Source organism: Vulpes lagopus, chromosome 2 (assembly GCF_018345385.1).
Source record: "Vulpes lagopus strain Blue_001 chromosome 2, ASM1834538v1, whole genome shotgun sequence".
Lineage (NCBI taxonomy): Eukaryota > Metazoa > Chordata > Mammalia > Carnivora > Canidae > Vulpes > Vulpes lagopus.
Genome location: NC_054825.1, coordinates 46236012 through 46261615, shown reverse-complemented (window position 1 = coordinate 46261615; position 25604 = coordinate 46236012). Strand labels below are relative to the sequence as shown.

The window sequence follows — 25604 nt, the reverse complement described above, 5'->3', positions numbered from 1 at the left end:
GACAAGAGTACAGGGGAGACCCTGCAGCCCTTTGAAATCACTCATGCATTCACTCATCCAATCAAATATTTATAGATGCTTACCATGTGTCAGGAACTGGAATAATGTTGCTAGGCACATGACTGTCTAAAATGTACATATTCCAGCCTCTTTTGCATCTGTGAACAGCCCCATGAGTGGTTCTGAACAATGAAATGTAATTGTAAGTTGTGTGTGCCACTTGTAGTTCATGCCTAGAGTTATGGGATCCGTCGCCTTTTCCCTACCCCTGTTGGCTGAGATGCAGACCAAGACACTGAGACCTGAAGCAGTGACTTTGAAAACAGGCATTGACAGCAGATGGTAAAAGTTCCACAGCGTACAATGGAAGCAGAAAGAAATAAGTAGCTGTTTCTATAGATGAAAAGGTATCATGGAGGCAGGAGGAGGTAATGATTGAATTGAATACACAAAATGAGCAGGGGCATAAAAAGGAATAGTATGCTTAAGGAAAAATAAGTACTTCTATTTAAACTGGGAAATACACAAAAATAGCCTTCAAAAAATTGCAAAATAAATAACCAGCATTAGAAATTATGCAAGAAATTGTTCTGTGATCATTCAAAATCCAACTGATAAAACTTAGGGAAGCACAACTGAATTATAGCTTAATTCAGAAACAATGTGTATATTAGTAACTACATTTATTCTAGCTCAAGAAGTGATGTTAATAGGATAAAGTTAATCTGCATGAAGTCTATAAAAGGATAACTTGGCTAGAATTGAGTTCTATGTTTGTCTAACATTGTCTAGAGGCAAATGACAGCCAGTTCACAAGAATGAATCTCTGATTTCTTTTGACATTACTATGTACCAACATAAATCAGAGAAAAAGGTTGAAAGGGAACAAGATTTTAAAAGTGACTATTTCTGTCAATGACTGTGTTTTATTCCTTATTATTTTCTCTATATTTCCAATGTTTCTTAATAAATACGTATTGATTAAAAAATGCAAATGTAGGAGGACTCAGCTCATCCTGTCCCACGTTTACAAGTAGGTATCACCTGTATCCAAGTCAATAAACCAGAGAGTGAGTTAACTGAAGACAGGCAGAAGAAACTCCACAACTAAATACAGAGAAGAAGCTCATCTGAAAGGTTAGGAAAATCAGAAAAGTAGAGGAAGGCTTCCCATAGGAGGGAAGGAGCTACATGTGCAGAGAAGGCAAAGAAACGGATCCTTGACCCAGGTAGCTCACACGAGGAAGAAAAATACCCTTAAGGTTTGGCTTTAAAACTCAAAGGAACTGGGTGGCTCAATTGGTTAAGTGCCTACCTTCGGCTCAGGTCATGATCTCGGGGTTCTGGAATCGAGCCCTGCACTGGCCTTCCTGCTCAGTGGAAGGGCCTGCTTTTCCCTCTCCCTCTGCCTGCAACTCTCCCTGCTTGTGCTCTGTCAAATAAATAAATAAAATCTTTAAAACAAAAACAAAAGAGATGAATTCAGTGAGTTTGGAAAACCAATGGGACTTGGGAGTCTGGAGCTTTAAAAGTCAGCTGACGCAGCACTGGATGAGTTGGGAGGGCAAGTGACAGATGGGTTGTTGCTCTTAGACAACCAGTGTGGAGAGGCAACATAAAAATGGCAGTTTACACAGTGCTGGGGGCAAATAGGAGACCAATATATTAATGCTTATTTTGGAGCCTGTTGGGGGACTTCTTTGAAAACCATTTTTCTCCCCTGCACCCCACCCCCAGCAAAAACACAGAGCCACCTGGGGGAGATGGGGCTGCACAGACACTTATAGCCTTGGCCCAGGATCAAGGAAAAAAAAATTTTAAGATTTTTTATTTATTTACTTGAGAGAAAGACAGCATGAGCAGGGGAAGGGGCAGAGGGAGAGGGGCAAGCAAACTCTCCACTGAGCAGGGAACCTGATGCAGGGCTCAATTCCAGGACCCTGGGATCATGACCTGAGCTGAAGGCAGACGCTTAGCCCACTGAGCCACCTATGCAACCCTTAAGGAAAATTCTGTTAAAGCTGCATTTATCCTGCCTAGTCACTGGGTATACTGCTGCTGCCATTCACAACAAGCAGCAGTGACTAGCCACACACTCCTAGCCACTGTGATGCACCAGGCTCAGTGAAACCCAGCCATTATTGCACTGCCACACCCAGCCTCATGCTCCCAGCCATTGCAGCACTTTACGAATCCATCACAAAACTAGTGGCCCAATGCTAATTTTGCTAACAATATGCCCTGTTCCCAAGTTCCCTGGTGGACACATCCTGTCAGAGCTGGCCTGTCTGGGTCCCACTAACACTAGAGAGAGTAAGCATAGCCCACAACAGGCAGAGAGTCTGCAGATCATGGCACTGAAAGGCAAAGTGACTTACACACAACAGCAAGGTGTAAGACACACACATAGGATACTCTCTAGAAGTGATAGGTCTGGTAAAGAGGGGACACTGTACTAGCAGGGCACTCTGATACCTCCTCTTCAATACTTTCAAGAGCAGAAAACATAAGTGACATTCTTGACATAAAAAATTGGACACAGAGAGGCAGACAAAATGAGGAGACAGAGAAATTTATCCCAAATGAAAGAAAAGGACAAGGCCGTGGCCAGAGATCTAAGCAAAACAGATATAAGTAACACATCTGATTGAGAAATTAAAACAATGACACAAGGATACTCATTAGACTTGAGAAAAGAGTGGAAGACATCAGTGAGGCCCTTACCACAAAGATAAGGAATAACATATCAGAAGTAAAGGGTTCATTAAACAAAATGAGAAATACACCTGATGGAATGAACAGCAGACTGGAAGAAGCAGAGGACCAAATTAATGCCCTAGAAGACAGAGTAAAGTAACCAAGCTAAACAAAAGAGAGAAAAAAGAATGCAAAACAAGAATAAACTTATTCTAGGAAAATGAGTGACTCCATAAAACATAGTAACATTCATATTATAGGAGTCCCAGAAGAATATGAGAGAGAAAGGAGGGCAGAAAATTTAGGCAAAGAAGTAACAGCTGAAAATTGTACTACTCTGGGGAAGGAAAAAGATATCAAGATCCAGAGGAAGTACATAGAACTCCCATCAAAATCAACAAAAGCAGACTCACACCAAACCATATTGTTATTAAATATACAAAATACAGTGATAAATAAAAATCTTAAAAGCATCAAGACAAAAGAAGTCAGTAACTTACAAGGGAAAATCCGTAAGTATAGCTAGCAGAAGATTTTCTTAACAGGAACTTTGCAAGCCAGGAGGGAATGGCATGATATATCCAAAGTACTGCATGGGAAAGACCTTCAGCCAAGAATACTCCATCCAGCAAGGCTTATCATTCAGAATAGGAGAGATAAAGAGTTTCCCAGACAAACAAAAACTGAAGGAGTTTGTGACCATTAAACCAGCCCTACCAGAAATATTAAAGGGGACACTTTGAGTGGAAAGGAGAGACCAAAAGTGACAGCATAATGCTAAGAAACACGAAAGCAGTAAAAATGAATATTTCTGTAAAAAATCAGTCAAGAAACTAACCAGAAAAAGGACACAAAATACTTAAAACGTGAGGGAGAAGAGGAGAAAAAAAGAGGGTGAAAGTTAAATGACCATCTACTTAATATGGACTGCTATATCCAAAACAAAAGATGTTACATACAAACCTAATACTAACCATTTATCAAAAGCAACTAATAAACATGCAAAGAATAAAGAGAAAGAAATCCAAATAAATCACTAAAGAAAATCAGCAAACCATGAAAGAGAGAAAGACAAGAAAGGATCAGGGAAAATATTCAAAAATAAGCACAAAACAAGTAATAAAATGGCAATAAGTACATATCTATCAATAATTACTCTGTATGTAAGTGGACTAAAAGCTCCAATCAAAAGACACAGGGTGTCAGAATGGATTAAAAAACAAGACCCATCTAAAACACTGTGCACAATAGACTCATTTTAGACCTAAGACACCTACAGATTGAAAGTGAGGAGATGGACCTAAAGCAGCAGAATACACATTCATATTGAGTGCACATGGAGCATTCTCCAGAAGAGATCACATACTGGGTCAGTCAGGCCTCAACCAGCAAAAAAGACAGAGATCATACCATACATATTTTCTGACCACAATGCTATGAAACTTGAAGTCAACCACAAGAAAAAATTTAGAAAGACCACAAATACATGGAGGTTAAAGAGCATCCTACTAAACAATGGAGTAACCAGGAAATTAAAGAAGAAATAAAAAAAAAAAAAACATGGAAGCAAATGAAAATGAAAACACAACAGTCCAATACCTTTGGGACACAGCAAAGGTGGTCATAAGAGGAAAGTGTGTATTAAGTAATATAAGCCTTCCTCAAGAAGCAAGAAAAGTCTCAAATACAAAACCTAACCTAACACCTGAAGGAGCTGGAAAAAGAATAGCCAATAAAGCCTAAAATCAGGAGAAGGGAAATAATTAAGATTAGAGCAGAAATAAGTGATATAGAAATTTTTAAAAAAAAACAATAGATCAACAAAAGTAGGAGCTAATTCTTTGAAAATATTAACAAAATTGATAAACCCCTAGACAGACTTATCAAAAAGAAAAAAGGACCAAAATAAATAAAATCACGAATGAAAGAGGAAAGATCACTACCCACACCACAGAAATATGAACAATCAGAAGAGAATGTTATGGGGGCGACTGGGTGGCTAGGTTGGTTGAGCTAGATCTCAGCTCAGGTCTTGATCTCAAGGTTGTAAGTACGAGCTCCATGCTGGGCTCCACTTTAAAAAAAAGAAAAAGAAAAAGAAAGAAAAGAATATTATGAGCAATTAAATGTCAACAAATTGGGCAATCTGTAATAAATGGACAAACTCCTAGAAACATATAAACTACCAAAACTGAAAAAGAAATAGAAAACCTGAACAGACCTGGTTTGTTCAAACCAGTTGAACAAAGAAATTGAATCAGTAATCAAAAATCTCCCAACAAACAAGAGTCCAGGGCCAGATGGCTTCTCATGGGAATTCTACCAAACACTTTTTTTAAAAGAAGAATTAATACCTATATTTCTGAAGTTGTTTCAAAAAACTGAAATGGAAAGAAAATTTCCAAACTTATTCTATGAGGTCATCACTACCGTGATTCCAAACCCAGACAAAGACCCCACTAAAAAAGAACTACTGACCAATATCCTTGATGAACATGTATGCAAAAATTCTCAACAAGATACTAGCTAACTGAATCTAATAGTACATTAAAAGGATTATTCACCATGATCAAGTGGGATTTATTCCTGGGCTATAGGGGTGGTTCAATATCCACAAATCAGTCAACATTAATTAAAAAGAAGGATAAGAACCATATGATACTCTCGATACGGAAAAGCATTTGACAAAATACAGCATCCTTTCTTGATAAAAACCCTCAAGAAAATAGGGATAGAAGGAACATACCTCAACATCATAAAGACTATATATATATATATATATATATATATATATATATATATATATATATATATATATAACCTACAGCTAATATTACCCTCAGTGGGGAAAAACTGAGCTTTTCACCTAAGGCCAGGAACACAACAAGGATGCCCACTCTCACCTCTGTTGTTCAACATAGTACTGGAAATCCTAGCCTCAGCACTCAGATAAAAACAACAACAAAAATAAAAGGCATCCAAATTGGCAAGGAAGAAGTCAAACTTTCACAGAAGACATGATACTCCACGAAGAAAACCCAAAGGCTCCACCCCAAAAATTGCGAGAACTGATACATGAATTTAGCAAAGTCATAGGATATAAAATCAACATACAGATATATTGCATTTCTATACCCCAATAATGAAGCAACAGAAAGAGAAATCAAGGATTCAATCTCATTTACAATTGCATCAAAAACCATAAGATACCTAGGAATAAACCTAACCAAAGAGATAAAAGACCTGTGCACTGAAAACTACTGAACACTTAGGAAAGAAACTGAAAACACAAAGAAATGGAAAACAATTTCATGCTAATGGACTGGAAGAACAAATATTGTTATAATTTCTATGCTACTTAGAGCAACCTATAAGTTCAATGCAATCCTTATCAAAATACCATCAGCTTTTTTCACAGAGCTAGAACAAATATCCTAAAATTTGTAATGGAACCAGAAAAGATCCTCAATAGCCAAAAGCCAAAATCCTGAAAAACAAAAAGCAAAACCAGAGGCATCACAATTCTGGACTTCAGGTTATTTTACAGAACTGTAGTAATCAAAACAGTATATGGCACTGGCACAAAAACAGACACAGATATCAACAGAACAGAACAGAAAATTCAGGGGGAAATGTCCACAAATATATTGTAAATTAATTTCCACAAAGGCAGGAAAGAATATCCAATAGGAAAAGGACAGTTTCTTCAACAAATAGTGTCAGGAAAACTGGACAGCTACATGAAAAAGAAAGAAATGGAATCACTTTCTTACACCACACATAAAAACAAATTCAAAATGGATTAAAAAACCTAAGTATCAGACCTGACACCATTAAAAAACACACAAGAGAGCAGCCCGGGTGGCTCAGCGGTTTAGCACTGCCTTCAGCCCAGGGCCTGATCCTGGAGACCCAGGATCCAGTCCCACGTCAGGCTCACTGCATAGAGCCTGCTTCTCCCTCTGCCTGTATCTCTCTCTGCCTCTCTCTCTCATGAATAAATAAAATATTTTTTAAAAAAATAAATAAATAAAATAAAAAATACACAAGAGAGCAAAGGCAGTAATTTCTCTGACATCAGCTTTAGTAACATTTTTCTAGATATGTCTCCTTAAGCAAGGGAAACAAATGCAAAAATACTGGGACTACATCAAAATAAAAAGCTTCTGCACAGTAAGGGAAACAATGAACCAAACTAAAAGGCAACCTATGGAAAAAGAGAAGATATTTGCAAATGATATATCCAATAAAAGATTAGTGTCCAAAATATATAAAGAATTTATAAAACTCAACACCCAAAAAAACAAATAATCCAGTTAAAAAATGGACAGAAGACATGAATAGACACTTTTCCAAAGAAGACATACAGATGGCTAACAGACATAGAGATGTTCAACATCATTCACCATCAGGGAAATAGAAGTCAAAACTACAATAAGATACTACCTCACACCTGTCAGAATGGCTAAATTTCACAGCACAGATGTTGGCAAGGATGTGAAGAAAGGGGAACCCTGTTGCACCGTTGGTTGGAATGCAAACTGGTGCAGTTACTCTAGAAAACAGTATGCAGGTTCCTCAAAAAGTTAAAAATAGAACTATCCTATGATCCAGCAGTTGCACTATTAGGCATTTACCCAAAGGATACAAAAATACTAATTCACAGGGATACATGCACACTGAGCATTATCAACCAATAGCCAAATTATTGAAAGAGCCCAAATGTCCATCCACTGATGAACGGGTAAAGATGTGGTTTTTACTCAGCCATAGAAAAGAATGAAATGTTGCCATTTGCAACAACGTAGATGGAGCTGGGGGGTATTATGCTAAGCAAAATAAGTCAATCAGAGAAAGACAAATGACATATGATTTCACTCATGTCGAATTTAAGACACAAAACAAAGGAACAAAGGAAAAACAAAGAGATAAAGGTAAACTAAGAAACAGACTCTTAACTACAGAGAACAAACTGATGGTTATTGGAGGAGATTGTGGTGGCAGTTATATTAAATTGGTGACAGGGTTTAAAAAATACACTTGTGATGAGCACAGCACATTGTATGGAAGTCACTACATTATACACCTGAAACTAATGTAACACTATGTTAATTAATTGGAACTAACATAAAAACTTAAACACAAAAAAATAGCCTTCAAGACTTTTTAGAGTCATGTGTATATGGAGGTATACATGTACATATACTTGATAAAATAAAAAGTAATTTAAGTATACATGGAGGTATACATGTACATATACTTGATAAAATAAAAAGTAATTTAAGAGTAATTTTGATACATGCATAAACAGATCAAAGAATAAAAAGAGTATTCAAAAAATCCAAATACACTGAGAATCAAGTATATGATAAAAGTGATAAGTGAAAAATAAATGTATTATTCCACAGTGTTCAATTGACATGTTTTTAAAAATAAATCAAACTTTGATCCCTATCTTACTCAAGACTAAAACAAATTCCAGATGATTCATTTTTAAGGAAATTTTTAAAGGAAACAAATCAAACAATAAATATATGAGTGAAAGGCATGGGGAAAGTAAATTATTGTAATAATCATTATTTAGAAAGATAAAAGTGTCGAACATAAAGAAAATGATGGACAAACTTACATTTCTATAACAAATCAAACAAACAAAACAAAATAAAAAACAATTCCACTTGGAATATCCTGAAAAAGAAAGGGAGATATATATATACATTTAAACACTTTAAAAAGGCACAGAGTATTTCTGGAATTAAAAAAAGAAAACTGGTTACAATGATTATTTCTAGGAAGAAGGGCTGGGAAAACAGTTTTACTTTATAATAAATATCTTTTTTTAAGATTTTTATTTATTTATTCATGAGAGACACAGCGAGAGAGAGGCAGAGACATAGGCTGAGGGAGAAGCAGGCTCCCTACAAGGAGCCTGATGTGGGACTTGATCCTGGATCCCGGGATCACGCCCTGGGCCAAAGGCCAGACACTCAACCACTGAGCCACCCAGGTGTCCCTATAATGAATATCATTTTAAATTATGTTTATATGAATTTGAGTTAAAAATAAAATCTAGTTAAAAATTTAAGAGATCATGCTCAACATAACTAGACCAAGAATATCATTGGTGATAACTGGTAACACTGCCTGTTATCAAAATACATTGTAGGAAAGGTTGCACAGAATTTCTTTTTTTTTTTTTTTTTTTAATTAATGAGAGACACAGAGAGAGAGAGAGAGAGAGATAGGCAGAGACACAGGCAGAGGGAGAAGCAGGCTCCATGCAGGGAGCCCGACGTGGGACTCGATCCCGGGTCTCCGGGATCACACCCTGGGCTGAAGGTGGCGCTAAACCATCAAGCCACCCGGGCTGCCCAGAATTTCAGTTTTAAAATAATTAAGTCATGAGGATGTCATGTAGAATATGTTTAATTATACTGTATCACATATATGAAAGTTGCCAAAAGATCTTAAAAGTCCCTATCAAAAGAAAAAATTATTTTGTAACTATCTACAGTGACAGATGTTAACTGAATTTATTGTAACCATTTCACAACATATACAAATACTAAATGATCATGTTGTACATGTGAAACTGTTTTATGTCAATTATGCCTCAACTTTTAAAAGTTAAAATAAATAGGAGCACCTGGGTGGCTCAGTCGATTAAGCATCTGACTCTTGGTTTTGGCTCAGGTCATGATCTCAGGATTTTGAGATCAAGCCCATACTGGGCTCTACGCTCACTATGAAGTCTGCTTGAGATTCTGACTCTCCTTCTTTCTCAGCCCTTCCCCACTCTCTGATGCATACGTACAGTCAGTCTCTTTCTCTGTTTTTAAAATTAAAAAATTTTTTAAAATGTAACTTTTAAAATAAAAAGTTATATAAAGCACCTGGTAGTGGAGTGTTATCAGTCAATTGTCTTAATAAATTAATCAAATAACCAACTAAATAAAAAAGATTCAACTCACAGATCATCTCAGTTTCATAACATAGCCTTGTTCTGTGACGTCTCAAATATTCCCAGATACTAACATTTTATCTCACAAATATTCCTCTATTCAGAAAAACTGTAAATCACACACATGTATGTTATTCTCTTCTACTGGAGCTCTAATATTAAAGTTGTTTTTACTAAAAGTCACTTTACTCTGAATAGATCAAAGGGTACAAACAGAATCAACGAAAGAAAAGTCTTTCTTCACCTCTGGATTCTGTCCAGTTCCTCTTTACAGAAATCATCACAGGATATTAGTTTCCTGTGTCTAATTTCAGATATTTTGTATGTATGTATGAGTACCAATATAAACATGTTTTTTGTTTTTTAAAAATATTCAAATAATAGCTTTCTATCTAGTATTTAGCTCCTTCACAAAAACAGCCTGGAAAAGGGCTTCTTTTACTTTAGTGTTATAGCAGCATTCTATTTCAGAAGTGTATCTAGCTTATTTAACCATTTCCTTACGAATTTAGATTGTTTTCAGTCTCACTATTATTACAAACTACTCTTCAATAAAAAGCCTTGTACATCACAACATGACCAGTGTGGGTCAACATTTTTTGGTTTTCTTTTTAGATATTTGTAGAACTTTATATATACAATTGTTAAAGCACCTTCTCCAAGAAGGTTATGCAAATGATCTCCCAATTCACAGTACTGAGAAAAATCTCTATTTATATATCCTTCCAAAATAGGTAACTAATTTATTTTTAGTTTTTCCCATTGATGAACAAAATAAGAATTTACCATTCTTTCATTTTGACTAACAAGTATAAACATTTATTTGTATATTTCTTAGCACTTCTATGATTTATCATAGTCCCTGAAATAAAACAGCTGTTGAATAAATGACTTGTCCTTATTGTACTTTTTTTGAATGTCATAAGCTTTGCTCATTTTTATGTTGAGGTATTATTCTCTTCTGTATAGACATGAAAAAGACGATTGATTCTTGCAAGACTTAAAGTATATCAAGTGCCTAAACACTACCTGTTAATAACAGGCCCTCTACTTCTCTACCCTTTCCTTAGTATATAATTTCATTTAACCTTCACAAAAATCCTCAGTGGTGGGTGGTATATTATTCCTATCTTATACATGAGTACATTGAAACTCAGAGACTAAGCTAAGGTTACTTAATTGGAAAGTCCTCCTTCAGAGAACAAAAGTAAGCCAGGCTAAGATACAAGCATATGTCCTTTTGTTTAGATACAGGTAGGTATATGTCCTTTTGTTGCTCTGTGCTTTACTGCACTTCACAGATTAAAGAAGTGTGGCAACTCTAAATTGAGCAAGTCAGTACTATTTTTTCAACAACATTTGCTCACTTTGTGTCTCTGCATCACACTTAAGTAACTCTCACAATATTTCAAGGTTTTTATTATTATTATTATATGTTAGGCTGATGTTACTATTGTAAATATTTTGGGGCACCACAAACTGCACCCATCTAAGGGAGGAAAGTTAATCAATAAACCGGTATGTCCCGCCTGCTCCACTGCCCAGTCATTCTCCTGTTTCTCTCCCATTCCTCAGGCCTCTCTATTCCTTAAGGCACAATAATATTAAAATTAGTCTAATTAATAGCCCTAAGTGTTCAAGTGAAAGGAAGATTCACACACCTCTCATTTTATTATTTTTTAACATGTTTCTCACTTTAAATCAAAAGCCAGAATTGATAATTAAGCTTAGTGAGAAAGGCATGTCAAAAGCTGAGACAGGCTGAATGCTAAGCTCCTGTGCCAAACACTTAGCTAAGTTGTGAATGCAAAGGAAAAGCTCTTGAAGGAAACTAAAAGCGCTATTCCAGTGAACACATGAATGATAAGAAAGGAAAACAGCTTTATTGCTGTTACGGAAGAGGTTTCAGTGGTCTGGAGAGAAGATCCCTTAATATTCCCTTAAGCCAAAACCTAATCCAGAACATGGCCTTAAGTCTCTTCAATTCTATGAAGGCTGAGAAAGATGAGAAAGCTGCAGAAGAAAAGTTTCACACTTAACAGAGGTTGATTCATGAGGTTTAAGGAAAGAAGCCATCTCTATAACACAAAGGTGCAAAGTGAAGCAGAAAGGGCTGATTGTAGGAGGAGGAACATTTGCTTCAGGATTGACTGCAGGTAAATAAGACTACAGGTAAATGAAACAGTGCAGAAGGGGGACTACTATACTCTCTCCCCTTGGCTAGATACTACTATTTTGTCAAGAATGAGCAAATCTCTTCTTTTGTAAAGCTTTCCTTCATTTCCCTTTCCATGATTCAACAGACTTGGTACTATTTTCTACTAATGATTTTTTAAATACCTGCCTTCACTGGTAGATTATGAGCTCCTGTTGGGCTTAATTCATGCTTGCAATTACAGACATTATCATAAAGTAAACCACAGGGATACGTAATACAATAGATAAGAACATATAAACAATGGTAAAATATGCTGGAATGTCTTGGGAATGTCTTTTGAATTAGAAGTAGTTATATTTGTAAAATCATAAATAGTCTTCATTCCTCATTTTTTTTTTTAGAAAGAAGAGAAAGTTAAAAAAAAAACCTACGTCTCAAAAGAGATCATGGGTAAATATTGTCACATTTCTGCTATTTTAGAAAGCCATCAGATAAGTCACAGAATCTGAGATATGTCTGCCATTGTAAATTTTTATAAAGACATACATGATAATCCCTTAAGCATTTGATAAATATTCCTTAAGAATATCCACAGAAATACTGTAGAATATACCTCAGACTGCTAAAAATTACTCCTCACCAACATAAGAAATAGATTATAACTTACTAAATCAGTTTCTTTTTTCCTTCTTTTCTTTCTTTCTGTTTTTGGTACCTGATGGGAGAGAAATCCAAAAACTGTTATAACAAAGATGAGCATATTTTCTTACTTCCTTGCAAATGTTGAGATTTTTGCTCAATAGGTAATAATGTAAGCAGCTCTTTATTATTCAAAATAAAATGTATAGTGCTAGCAAACAAATATAAGACAATTTTTAAATTCAGTAAAACACAGTGCCCATAAAAGCAATAGAATAAAAAGGACAATTTAGGGATTTTTATCTTTTTAAACATCATTTCTGTCCAGAAGCCACTCCAACCTAATTTAAATGATTATTTTAGTCATTAACTGAATGATTACTAACTTTTAAGATTACACTTTCCATATTTTGGCTCTAAAAAATTCTCCATCCCAGAGCTAAATATAAAAAGGTATCACATGACACACAAAAAGCTCTTTTATACATGACATTTTCTAATAACCACAGTATAGAACAATATAAACCTAACCTTTAAGATTATAAACAAAGGCACTATATGCCTACTAAAAATCTTCTGAAAAAAAAAATAAATAAATAAAAATAAAAATCTTCTCCTGTATAACACGAAGTCCTTAACCTAAACCTAGAACAGAAGAACTTTCAAGGATTAATTTATATCTGACTACTTCCAAAAGTAAATTAAAATAACTGAAAATAAAATAGGACCCAATTAATAAAAAAGATTAATAGTATTCCTGATACCTAATAATTAGATACCTAATTATTTCAGCTGAAGTACTGAAAGGAAAAACAAACTTTCACTAAACCTGCTATCTCTTCTGTAATATGATTTCATAATAACTATTATGAAATCATTATTTAAAAGAATTGAAGTAAGAATTAAATAAAATATGCAACACTGTACAATTCCTGCCACTTAATAAATGAATGTTATTATGGTTATATAGATCTTCAGAAACACATTTTCCTAAACCTAATTCAAGAAGAAATACAATTTGTGGTTACTTATAGAAAGGCCATCAAATGATACAATGAATTACATCTTTTTTGGGAAAAAAAAGAAAAGGAAATTCATGCAGTGACCTCTATCAAAGTGGAGGATATAATGTTGAGAACACAAAATCATATTTAACTCAGCAAAGAATATATTAATTGCAGAAAGTTTAGATAATATGATCTGATAAACTTATAAGATAGAATTAAGTTTGCTGAATCTAAAGTAGTGCTAAGTGGACCTATTCCGTGTAACGTTTTTCTCAAATATCAAACACTGTCTCAGACTCTTAAGAATTCTTAACTGAATCCTTTTAGAAATCAAACATAACATATTTACCTTTGTGGGTATACAATCCAAAGTCTTGAATTCGTTCATATATTCATCTAAAAACACTTTAAAAGTGTTGACCCAAACTCTGACTGGAGATTCACTCCAATCACGCTGCTCAAGCCTCATGGTCTTTTCCAGAATCTGTTCAAACAGTGCGTACAGGTCTTTATACCTTATGCTTTTCCCATCATCTATCTAATAAGCAATAAGAGATGAAATGTTAGGTTTTATTTTAAAAAATTATCTAAACACAGAAGATATTCAACTTGTATTGGGTAGTGTTTAGAATAAAGATTAGCGTCCTTCCTAACGGGCATGCCCATGATGTCATGTGGTATTTGTAAATGCCCTCTCTACTGTGGAATGTCTGCAGAATAAAACCTATTAAATTTTGGTAAAACACCTAACAGTTTAAACAATGTAACAATTTTAGAAAGTCCTGGGAACTTCTCTATAAGTCTGGCTTTTAAACTATATTTAGCTATAAAGATTATTTGCATCCCTCTTAATTACTATTGTCTCAGAAATGAACCTTGTTTAGATAGTTCCACACTAAAATTGAAAGAATGAATACTTGAATCCTTGCCTAATGATATATTAGGTAACCTTTATTTTATTTTTCCAAAGAAGAGCTGCATGTCCTGAATAACACTGTATTACTTGCAAACGAATTTATATGAGATTACTTTTAACTTATTTAAATAAGGCCTGGAAAAATAAGGCTTTAAAACATCAAAAAGTGTTACATATATTTAGAATTTGTTTCTCCTTCACTTCCTCAAAATAAATTGAACATTTTTGATCTAGGGTTAGAAAACCCTAAAGCTCCACTTCATAATTTTGGCTCTTCTGGGCAGCCCAGGTGGCTCAGCGGTTTATCACCGCCTTCGGCCCAGGGCGTGATCCTGGAGACCTGGGATCTAGTCCCATGTCCAGCTCCCCACATGGAGCCTGCTTCTCCCTCTGCCTGTGTCTCTGACTCTCTCTCTCTCTCTTTCTGTGTCTCTCATGAACAAATAAATAAAATCTTTTAAAAAAATAATAATAATTTTGGCTCTTCCTATGTAATTTAAATATATTGGTGCACCCAACAACCCTGAGTCCCTAATCTAGGAAATATAGGTATGAAGCAGAGAAACACAGATGAGCATAATAAGCAAGCAGTTGAGCAGGATTAGAAAAATATGGCCAACATTGTCTCAATGCAGACCTAGTGATTTGCTATAGCCTGATTACTACTCTTGTTATGGTCTTGAAACTCCTATTCTCTCAGACTGCATGGTTCATGTTTTTAAAAAAGCAAAAAGTCTTCTACTGAGAAAAAAAAAAGTAGAAGGTACACAAGAAAGTTCTCCTGATTTCTCTTTTCATAATGAATTACAGATTGAATATAAAAATGATTAAATAGAAGTTATTATTTTATAGAATATGAAAATTCATAGATTCTAGAAATCAAAGCATAAATTATTATATACTGTAGCATTAAAAGAAACTTTCTAAAACATGACCCATGTCATATAAAATTATGAGGTAAATTTGAAGTGAAATAAACTGATAAATTATATAAATTAGTGAACATAAACTGCTTTAATACCACTGGGGGGAAAATGTGTAATTCCACACATATGAATATTAGAAGCTAAAGCCTAGGCCTAAAAGGATTTTGAGAAGTCAAAATAGTAGAGAGTCACAGAATCACTTCTATAATATGTGAATTCATCATCTTATAAAATTCAACATCTTAAGGTGGTGGGGGTGGGGGGAACTACTCAAGGAAATTGAAGGAAGGTATTAATCTAAGACCAGTCAGTATGCTTTTCGCTACCTATTCCTAAAACAAAAACAAGGAATTTGAGAACTCTCATTGAACACAGTCTCCGTATTACGTTATCTTCCATAGCATTGTCAAATTTTTCCTAAGTTAACTACTGAATATCCTAACACAGTCCAACTTACCGCCAAGGCAGATGAATAAAAGCTGAAGATATTCTGCCGAAATTCTTTCAGGGCTTTTTTAAATACAACATCCACTAATGTGTCTTTCTTGCTGTCTTCATTATCTAGGTCATTCATCTGAAGGCCACAGAAAGAGTTTTTGTACACAATCAACTAATTAAATAGAATACTAACAGCAATATTGATTGGTTCTTCAACTATGATGGTTCTGATGGTCCCGCAAGCCCCTGCTATCACCGGACCCAAGGAAAAGTATGACTAGAGAGGCAAAGTTTTATTACTACCAGATGATTTCTAAGGTCCTTCTAACACTGTATTATTCTACTGTTCTGTTACCAGAAAAAAAAAATTCCAAGTATACAATGACAAGCCTCTCCTTAACACATGGAATATAAGGTGACAATTATGATAAAATATTAAGTCCGCAAAACCCTAACTCCTGTCCACCCAGTCTGAGTAACGTATATCCTTTTAGTTACAACTTTTTCATAAAGAACAGAACACCTAACTTACAGAAGCATATGTAAACTTGATCTACAGGGGCCATATTCTGATAAAAACAAGTATCCCACAGTCAAAGCCACTTATGGACCTAACTCAGCACTCAGTGTACCTTTTTCAGAAGAAATTCATCCATACTTTTTAAATCACTGACACTTGCTATGATCTGGACAGAGTCATTTTGCCAGTGCACAGATTCCAAAGCCACATTGCTGATCTTCACACCTCGCTTCCGCTTTGCCTTTGGAGAAGGTTCTTTGTTCTCTTTGAACTCCTTCCGGCAACTACCAGGCAATTCTGGGCTCAAAGGAGGTGTCAGGTGATACTGAACTAATTCTATAATTTAAGATAAAGTATCCAAAAAACAATTTTAGTGAAAATACTGAAATCTCCACATTCTTCCTTTTAGGTTTAACTTCCTTCAGTAAGTCATCAATGAAAAACAAAATAACAATATTTGTAGTCAGGCAGTTAGACAAATAAAGACTGCGCATTTGTACAGAAAAAAAATTTTTTTTTACATTTTTAAAAATCTAAATTCAATTTGCCAACATATAGTATAACACCCAGTACTCATCCCATCAAGTGCCCTCCTCAGTGCCCATCAAGAAAATGTATTTTTAAATTACCACTTTTCAATGGAAAATGCCATCAAGTCTCCCAAGGGGCTATAGTCTGATACTGAATACCTGGATGGGGGTGTCTTGTAGAACTGAAGCATGGATCCCAAACACCTCAGTCCCAAAGGTAAAAAAGAAGAGTACATATAACCACCCCAGCACTGACTATTAAACCAGTCACAGCTTTACTATATTGTTTGAAAGAATATTCAGCTATATACAAATCCAGCAAACCAGTGAAGTTTGATTATTATTATTATTTCATTGCTACAGTCAAAGCCATATATGCTTCAGTGATATTATCTGTTGTTATCCTGGCAACCTGCCTAGGGAGCCACATAAGTCAACCACTTCTCCTTGGTCTCTTTAGTATTAGGATTTTCTTATACATCTCCCAAATAACTGTCTGAACTTCTCAGAGAATTCCTGGAATGCATTAACTCTGTATATAATATTGGAAAGCACAACAAATCTTCTCTGATTATACCAGGGAAATGGATTCCATATAGGTTTATCATAATCCAGAACTACATTGGGTTTGCCGAAGCCCTACCTGGGGCCTGATAAACCTGCTGGGCCCTTCTCACTTCATGAGGAATGTTCTCATTCCTTTTAAAAGCTAATTCTGATAATGAAGGAGAAAAGTAGCCTCCTACATGCTAAATGCCACCTCAGGCAGAAAGGAAGACAACTCCAATCTCAGATATGGCAGCAGAATAAAAATGATAAACATACAGAATACACGTATGTGCAAATTAGTTATCAATTAGAAGATATAAGTATCTAATCATTTCATTTAGCAAAGTTATTATCTTTCCTAAAATAAAAAAATAATAATTACTAAAGAAATTGTAATACTATTTCAGTACCAAAAACAAGTGATACCTTAATAAATTACTACCCAAAGATAAATTAAAAGCTACAATCTTAATAAATATACACATATATACATATATCCTTAAGAAGCAATGAAGTCTGCTAATAATATATGCTTCAACTAAAGAGCTACAATTATAAAGTCAGTATAGATAGTATAGTATAGCAGATCCTTAATATATATTAGGTACTTAATACACAGCACAGTGGTTAAGAATGTGGCCTCTGGAGCTAGGCTACGTAAATTCAAATACCAACTCTATCAACTATTATATGTGCATAAGGAAATAACTTCTCTGTGGTCAGCTTTCTCATCTATAAACTGGGAATAATAATACCAACTCCCCCAAATTGTGAGGATCAATTGAGTTAATACATACAACATGCTTAATACAGTGCCTTGCACATGGAAAGCACTCAAATATTAGCTGCTATTATCTTAATTTTTACTAATAATACATATTTGTTAAGTGAATGAATGACAGCTAAACTTTTACACTTTAGAAAACCAACACTAACTGAAGATTCACCATCATTCTTAAAGTTGTTGTTGCTTCACCATTTTGTACCATACCTCCTTGGAACTTCTGTACAATGTAACTTTATAATTATCTTTTACTTAAGGAAAGATTTAACAATTCTGGTCCTATTTCATTAGACTATCTGGCCAACAGGATTGCCGTTACAAATACTAGAGGAATAATGAACTCTCAGAAAGAGTGAATAAATTAGAAAATCTCCACCCTCTGTCCATTTTTACCATCTGGAAACTGATGAGCTGGAATCATATCTGAGCCAGCAAAGAATGCCGAAACCTCTGACTGGGTGGCAGCTTTCACTCGGGTAGTCTTCTTCTCCCCTTGTTTCCCTTTGGCCCAGAATCTCATCTTAGCTCTCTGAGGTCTATTTTTAAAAATAAAGGTAAAAATGAAAATTAGTATGTAGCAGTGACAATATTTGTACATCACTGTAAACTATTTAAAGACCTTTCACATGTATTGCTTCATCTAACCTTCACACTTAAGTTTAATCATATTTAATCTTCAATTTCACATTTAAACTTCAATCTGGAAGGGAGATGGTTTTCTTATCTTGAATACAAGATATAATAAGTCCTAGAGATGGGAAATAATTCCCTAAAATCACATGGCTAAAAAGTGGTGAAACTAAAATTCCACCTCAGCTTTTCTGATTGCTAAACTGCTATCTTCTCATAAGGAAGTTTCTAGCTTGGGCTTAGAATATAAACAAACAACAAAGGAAATACTTTTTAAAACATCATTGATAACCCATCACTCTAAATATATTAGTTCACTCTTTTTTGGGGGGGGGGAGGAGTGTGCTAATTTCCTTCCATTCTTTACCCATATGATTGCCCATTTTTACATCACTGTAATTATGGTGAAGATACAATTTTAAACCTTTCCACTTACCATTATATAAAATAAAGGTTTTAATGTGACTCTTTTATATTCAGAAGTTATCATTATTATTAACAAAAGCCACCATTTACTTGAGTTGTTATTTTGCTCCAGGCACAAGTGCTTACATTGGCTTATCTTTATTTATAAAAACAAGTTTACTTTCAAACTACTGTAATCATTTTATAAGTGAAAACCTAGAGACTTAAACATGAGGTAACTCTCCCAAAATTATACAACCAGTGACAAAGCTGAAAATGTCTAACTACTCTGCTATACAGCCTCATTCTTAGTGTTTATATACTCCCTTCACACCTTAAGATAATGATAGCTCACATCTACTGCCCATATATCATGTATCCTAACCCTATACTAGAAGCTTATTTCTGCATTTGTTTTTTTCCTTTGTATATTCACTCAGTCAATAAAAAAAACAGGAGCATCTACCAGGACCCAGGCACTATGCCTTTATGATACGCCTAATTTTCACACCTACTATAATAAATAGGCCTTATTATCCTTACTTTTTATACATGAGCAAACTCAGGCTCAAAGGGGTGATGAAGCTGAAAGTTTAATTTAAATTCCAATTAACATACAGTGTAATATTAGGTTCAGGTGTACAATATAGTGATTCAACATTTCCATACAACACCTGTTGCTCATCACAAATGCACTCCTTTATTCCCATCACCTATTTCACCTGTCCTCTATCCATCCCATGTTTGTTCTCTGTAATTAATAGTTTAGTTGGTCTTTCTTTTTCTCCTCTTTTCTTTCTTAAATTGAGTTTGTTTGTTCTCTATAATGAAGTTTGTTCTCTATAATTAAGAGTCTGTCTCTTCACCAGATACGTCACTTGCAAATATCTTCTCTCATTCCATAGATTGCCTTTTAATTTTGTTCATGTTTCCTTCACTATGAAGAAGCTTCTTATTTTGATATATTCCCAACAGTTTACATTTGCTTTGTTTCCCTTGCTCAGGAGACATATCTAGAAAGAATCTCCTACGGCCAATGTGAAAGAGGTTACTTCCTGTGTTCTCCTCTAGAATTTTTATGATTTCAGGTCTCACATTTAATTTTTAATCCATTTTGAATTTTTTTTGTGTTTGGTGTAAGAAAGCGATAGTTTCATTCTTTTCATGTTGCTGTCCAGCTATCCCAGCACCACTTGTTAAAGAGATAGAACAAACAAATTCAGTAAAGTCAAAGGATACAAAACCAACCTACAGCCATTTTATACACCAGTAATGACGCAGCAGAAAGAGAAATTAAGGAGTCATTCTCATTTACAACTGCATCAAAGCAGTAAGATACTTATGAATAAATCTAATCAAAGAGGTGAAAGACCTGTATTCTAAAACTACAACAAAACTTATGAAAGAAACTGAAGATGATACAAAGAAACGGAAAGACATTCCATGCTTGTGGACTGAAGAACAAATACTATTAAAATTTCTATACTACACCTAAATCAGTTTTCCTCTTTTCTTGTCTCTTTCATCTGTCTCTCTGCTCAACCTTCTAAGATACATCCTCAACTTTCTTTCCAACTATTCTAGTCATTTCTTTATGCTATAACATTTTTAATTTTCAAAAGTTCTTTTTATGATGAATGTTTCTCTTTCATGCACTCTGTTTGGTCCATGTATGCAGTTATACTTATTTATACAGAAGGTCTGTTGATTAATTTCATGTGTCTGTCTTGAAGTTTTCTTTCCCTTGCATAGTTTATTTCTTCCAAGCTGTATTATATCAATTAATTTTCGTTTCTGTGATATAAGGTGTTTCTTCAAGTGTGGTGGCAAAAAGTAAAAAAACAAGATACTGTCTGGAAGTTCTAGTGTGTACTGGTGGAGCTTCCAAACTGGTTTTCCTTGTATGATTATCTGGCTAGTCCATTTAGTAGGGAAAGCCCCTGATACCAATATCTCTATCTAGATCTTTCCTTGAGGGTTGTACAAAGGTCCCAAAGACTTTTTGAATTGTCTGCTTAGGGGATATGTGAAATGTGGGAACTGAGTGGAAGAAAAAGCTAGGGGAATCTTAACATTCAGTATGTAAACATTCATTAAATCTCCTTATTTCAAGTATTTACCCAAGTCTTCAAATGTATCTGAGAACCTCCAAGTACAGAGATCTTCTATTTTATCCTCTCCAGAGAATAAATCTCCAGGTTCTGCTAGGATTGGGGAAGATCAGTCAACCAAATGCTTCTTTCGCAGGTTTATCCAGTTGGTTTAGGATTCAGCTTCCTTCTATTTATTAAGACATTTAAAATTTGTCTATTTACTTTTTGGATTCCACAGCTTTATTATAGTTGTCTCCAGTTGTTTTATTGTTTGTTGTTGTTTGTCCTGCATAGGTTTTGTCATTTTAGCAATTTTGGAGGAGGAAGTAGAAATTAAATTTATATATTTAATCTGCTATGCCCAGCCATATGTTGTTTTACTATGGTGTATCTTTTTCCCAAAATTTGACCTCTAGCATAATCTGGTCTGGATTTGCATTATCATGGATTATACCTCTACAGACATTGAAGAAATGGTCTTTAACAGGATTAAGAACCAAAAAGATTTCAACATAATCTTCAAGTTTTCAGTGAGGGTTTAATTGCCTGATGTAACATAGTAAGAGAGAAAGATATTTACTTGACAAATAATAATTCCATATACTCTTCTGAAAGGAACAGAACTATTTCATGAAGTCTTTTCCAGTTCCATTTATAAAAACACTTAACTCAGAACAGAATCCAAATCCAAAGCTGGAAAATATTTTCAGTCTCATGTGATTTAATCTTTCTCTTAACAACAAAAACCACAGGTGGTATAATGATTTAAAGACTTTACCCAAATCACACTGCTAAACTTATAAAAGATAAAGCTCATCATGTAAATCTGAATTATCATATGCCTGTCACATAGTAGGTACTTAATTTTGTTGAAAACTAGATAAATTTCAAAACTAGCTGCTCTCTCGATTATGCTTTTAAAAAGAGGCTGAGTATAAACTATAGTCAATTAGTAAATAAAATTATATTACTCCTATTAACTCTGTATATACTTTATACCTTATATCCGAATCTGAATCCTTCTGCCTCACTGCCAATTTTGTAATCTCTCCTTGAGACATAGTCTTATGTAGTTTTGCTTCTTCATCAACTGAAGAAAATCGCTGTGATGTCTGTAACAATTACATACACAAAAGACTTTAAAACCAAGTAACTTTATCATAGCACTGTAATTAAAACTCAAGTTACAGAATTGAGAATTACATCCATTAAAAATATATAAAAACACATTCATATTGTTCAGCCATTCACTGAAATAAAAGAACCTACTAAAAACTCTATTAAGTTCCTAGAATAATCTGAAATAAGAGAACTTGGGTCAATGAAATGCTGAACAGGACCTACCAGCTCATGTTTTCTGATAACTTAACAAAATCAAGTAGAAAGGTAAGAAAAAAGTCAAAGCCAACTACAGATACAGACAAAAGATCCAGGATCTGATAAATCTAGAATACTAAATATAGTCTTTCATGCCTCCCTTTATTTGTCCCTGCAATAATTATTTTTATGGCCTAACTTCTATTGTAGATTCTTATTATAACCAACCAAGGATTTAAGAAAGCTAGAACACAGGAAAAAAGAAAAAAAAAAAAAAAACCACAAAAACAAAAACAAAGCACCAAACAATTAAAGATCATTATCACCACCAACAGTCTAAACTATAAACATCTTACATGGCTTTATCAAACTGGGACCTGAATTTCAACCTGCAATTCTTATGCCATTTGTTTACTATGTACCCTTTTAAAGAAAATCCCATTCAGAAGATAAAATTTCTTGTTACCTATTCAAATACTTCCCTAATATTTCATTTTTCTATAATTAAAATACCAATTACAATTGGTATTTTTCTTTAGCCTTTTAGTCTGCTAAAACAAGGACCTGTTTTATCTTATTACCTGAAGCAATCAAAACAAAAGCAAAATCCCAGACAAAATAGTTAAGAACCAGCAGTTATCCTTGAGAGATGGGAAACAAAGAAAGGGAGTCCTTCATCTGTCCCAGCTTAGTGCTGTGAGACAGTTTCCAGGCTGTGACACAGAAAGGGGGAATCTAGGGGAACCCTAGCAGATTCTCTGAATTGAATACACGAAGCTGAAAGTCCAGAGAGACTAGAGACCAAAAGAGACAGTACTGAAGAAGAAAAAGATGTACAAATAAAGAACTCTAAATAAATAAATAAATAAATAAATAAATAAATAAATAAATAAATAAATAAATAAAAAATAAAGAACGCTAGAGCTCTTCAGAGAGTATTTAGTTGAGTACTCATTAACACTTCTATGTCAGACAACTACCCAAGACCAACCAAAGAACCATCTGAAAGGATTAATAGTAATAGTGCTGAGCATTTAACAAAGCCAGTAATATTGCCTGTGCCCAAGAGTCAGAATACATAACTTTATGATTCCCAGGACACTGGGTGAAGTACACGGCAGGACCTTGCCTCAATAGTCAAGAACAAGTAATAGTCCAGAATAAGCCTCAGGTGAACTACTGCTCTGTTTGGGCCTAACAAGCCTTAGTTTTATTTAATAAAAATTGTATATAAAGTGTACAACATGATTTGATTTACATATAAGTAGTAAAATTATTACTGCAGTCAGACTAAACATATCATATCTTCCCATTGTTTGTTTCTTCTTCTTCTTCTTCTTCTTCTTCTTCTTCTTCTTCTTCTTCTTCTTCTTCTTCTTCTTCTTCTTCTTCTTTTTTGGTGGTGAGAGCACCTGAAATCAATTCTCTTAGAAGATTTCCAGTATTCAATATGACGATACTAACAAATCTTAAAAAGAAGACCTAAATGCTTAGGAATAAATTGCTTCCAGAACCAAGCACTGATATATTACTGGGATATAACAGTCTCAAGAATATTAATCAAATACAAAAGTATCCGGCACCGGTGAATCCCTGGGTGGCTCAGCGGTTTAGTCCCTGCCTTTGGCCCAGGGCATGATCCTGGAGTCCTGGGATCGAGTCCCACATCGGGCTCCCTGCATGGAGCCTGCTTCTCCCTCTGCCTGTGTCTCTGCCTCTGTGTGTGTGTGTGTGTGTGTGTGTCTCATGAATAAATAAATGAAATCTTAAAAAAAAAAAAAAAAGTATCCAGTACCTAACAAGACAAAATTCACAAATAACAAGGCATGCAAAGAAGTAACAATATATGACTGACAAGGAGGAAAAAAGTCAATCCATCTCTAGTGACTCAAAACTGACACAAACATTGAGCACTAGGAGATCAAAGCATTGACTAAAGGGAAAGGACTTAAAATTGCATGGGATTCAAGGTGACATATTTTTAAAGGCACTGCTTCTAAGGAATATGAAGGTAAAAAAGGAATGAATGACTGCTTTTGGAGATTGAGTAGTGAAGAGGAAAAGCAGCAGAAGGGGAAAATTTAGAATCTAGCAAGGCAAAACAGAACAGGAAAAAAAAAAATAGAAATGAGCCCCTCTTCCACCCCAATAAAAACAAGGAAGCTATGAAGGGAGTTGAATGAACTCAGGAAAGAAAAAACAAGATGGTGAAGAATAACTTAGAAGATGCCCAAGGGAGAAAAAAAATACAAGGGTGGATTTAAAAGGGCTGAACAAATGCAGGAAGATAATAAAGAACAGAAAGTGGTACAAAGAAAGGAGTAAAAAAGGTCAGAGAGAAGGTGGTTGAGATTGAAGGCAGGAAAAAAAAGAAAAAACTTATTTATAATTGGAGTCCCTGAACAAGAAAAACAAAAAAGTGGGACCCAATATTTAAAACTGTAATCCAGGGATCCCTGGGTGGCGCAGCGGTTTAGCGCCTGCCTTTGGCCCAGGGCGCGATCCTGGAGATCCGGGATCGAATCCCATGTCAGGCTCCCGGTGCATGGAGCCTGCTTCTCCCTCTGCCTCTGTCTCTCTCTGCCTCTCTCTCTCTCTGTGTGACTATGATAAATAAATAAAAATTAAAAAAAATAAAATAAAACTGTAATTCATTAAAGTGTTTCAGAAATAAAGGAAAACTAGAATTTATATAAACACACACACACACACACACATACACACACACACACGAGTCCTGTAGGTATATTAGATAATTCATCTGTGATGATGAACTTAAAGACATATCAGATATAAAGAAAAAAATTCTGAAGGTCTCCAAGTAAAAGGATCAAATAACTCTTTTATAAGGACAAGAGAATTAGACTGGTAACAGACTTACTGAAAATAAAAAATACAGTGACACAAAATAGCATTTTCAAAAAACTCAGGTATGAATCAAGTATGAATTAAAGTATAAATCAACAATTTTAAACACAGCTAAGATGTCCCTTCAAATATCAAGACTACAGAAAGAAATTAGGGAATTCCATAT

The 25604-nt window shown here is 34.7% G+C and overlaps 1 protein-coding gene across 6 annotated transcripts in view; it reads right to left on the bottom strand.

The window, feature by feature from the left end:
* The window catches only part of MYO9A (myosin IXA), a 271647-nt gene that overhangs the window by 56674 nt on the left and 189369 nt on the right, over positions 1-25604 (bottom strand). For all 6 annotated transcript variants that reach the window (XM_041746477.1, XM_041746479.1, XM_041746482.1 and 3 more), the window contains 6 exons: positions 22253-22365; positions 18519-18661; positions 16375-16598; positions 15762-15878; positions 13812-14000; positions 12484-12531 (listed from right to left, as the gene is read on the bottom strand). In XM_041746477.1, the coding sequence (XP_041602411.1) occupies positions 12484-12531; positions 13812-14000; positions 15762-15878; positions 16375-16598; positions 18519-18661; positions 22253-22365 (834 nt within the window). The remainder of the gene's footprint in view (positions 1-12483; positions 12532-13811; positions 14001-15761; positions 15879-16374; positions 16599-18518; positions 18662-22252; positions 22366-25604) is intronic.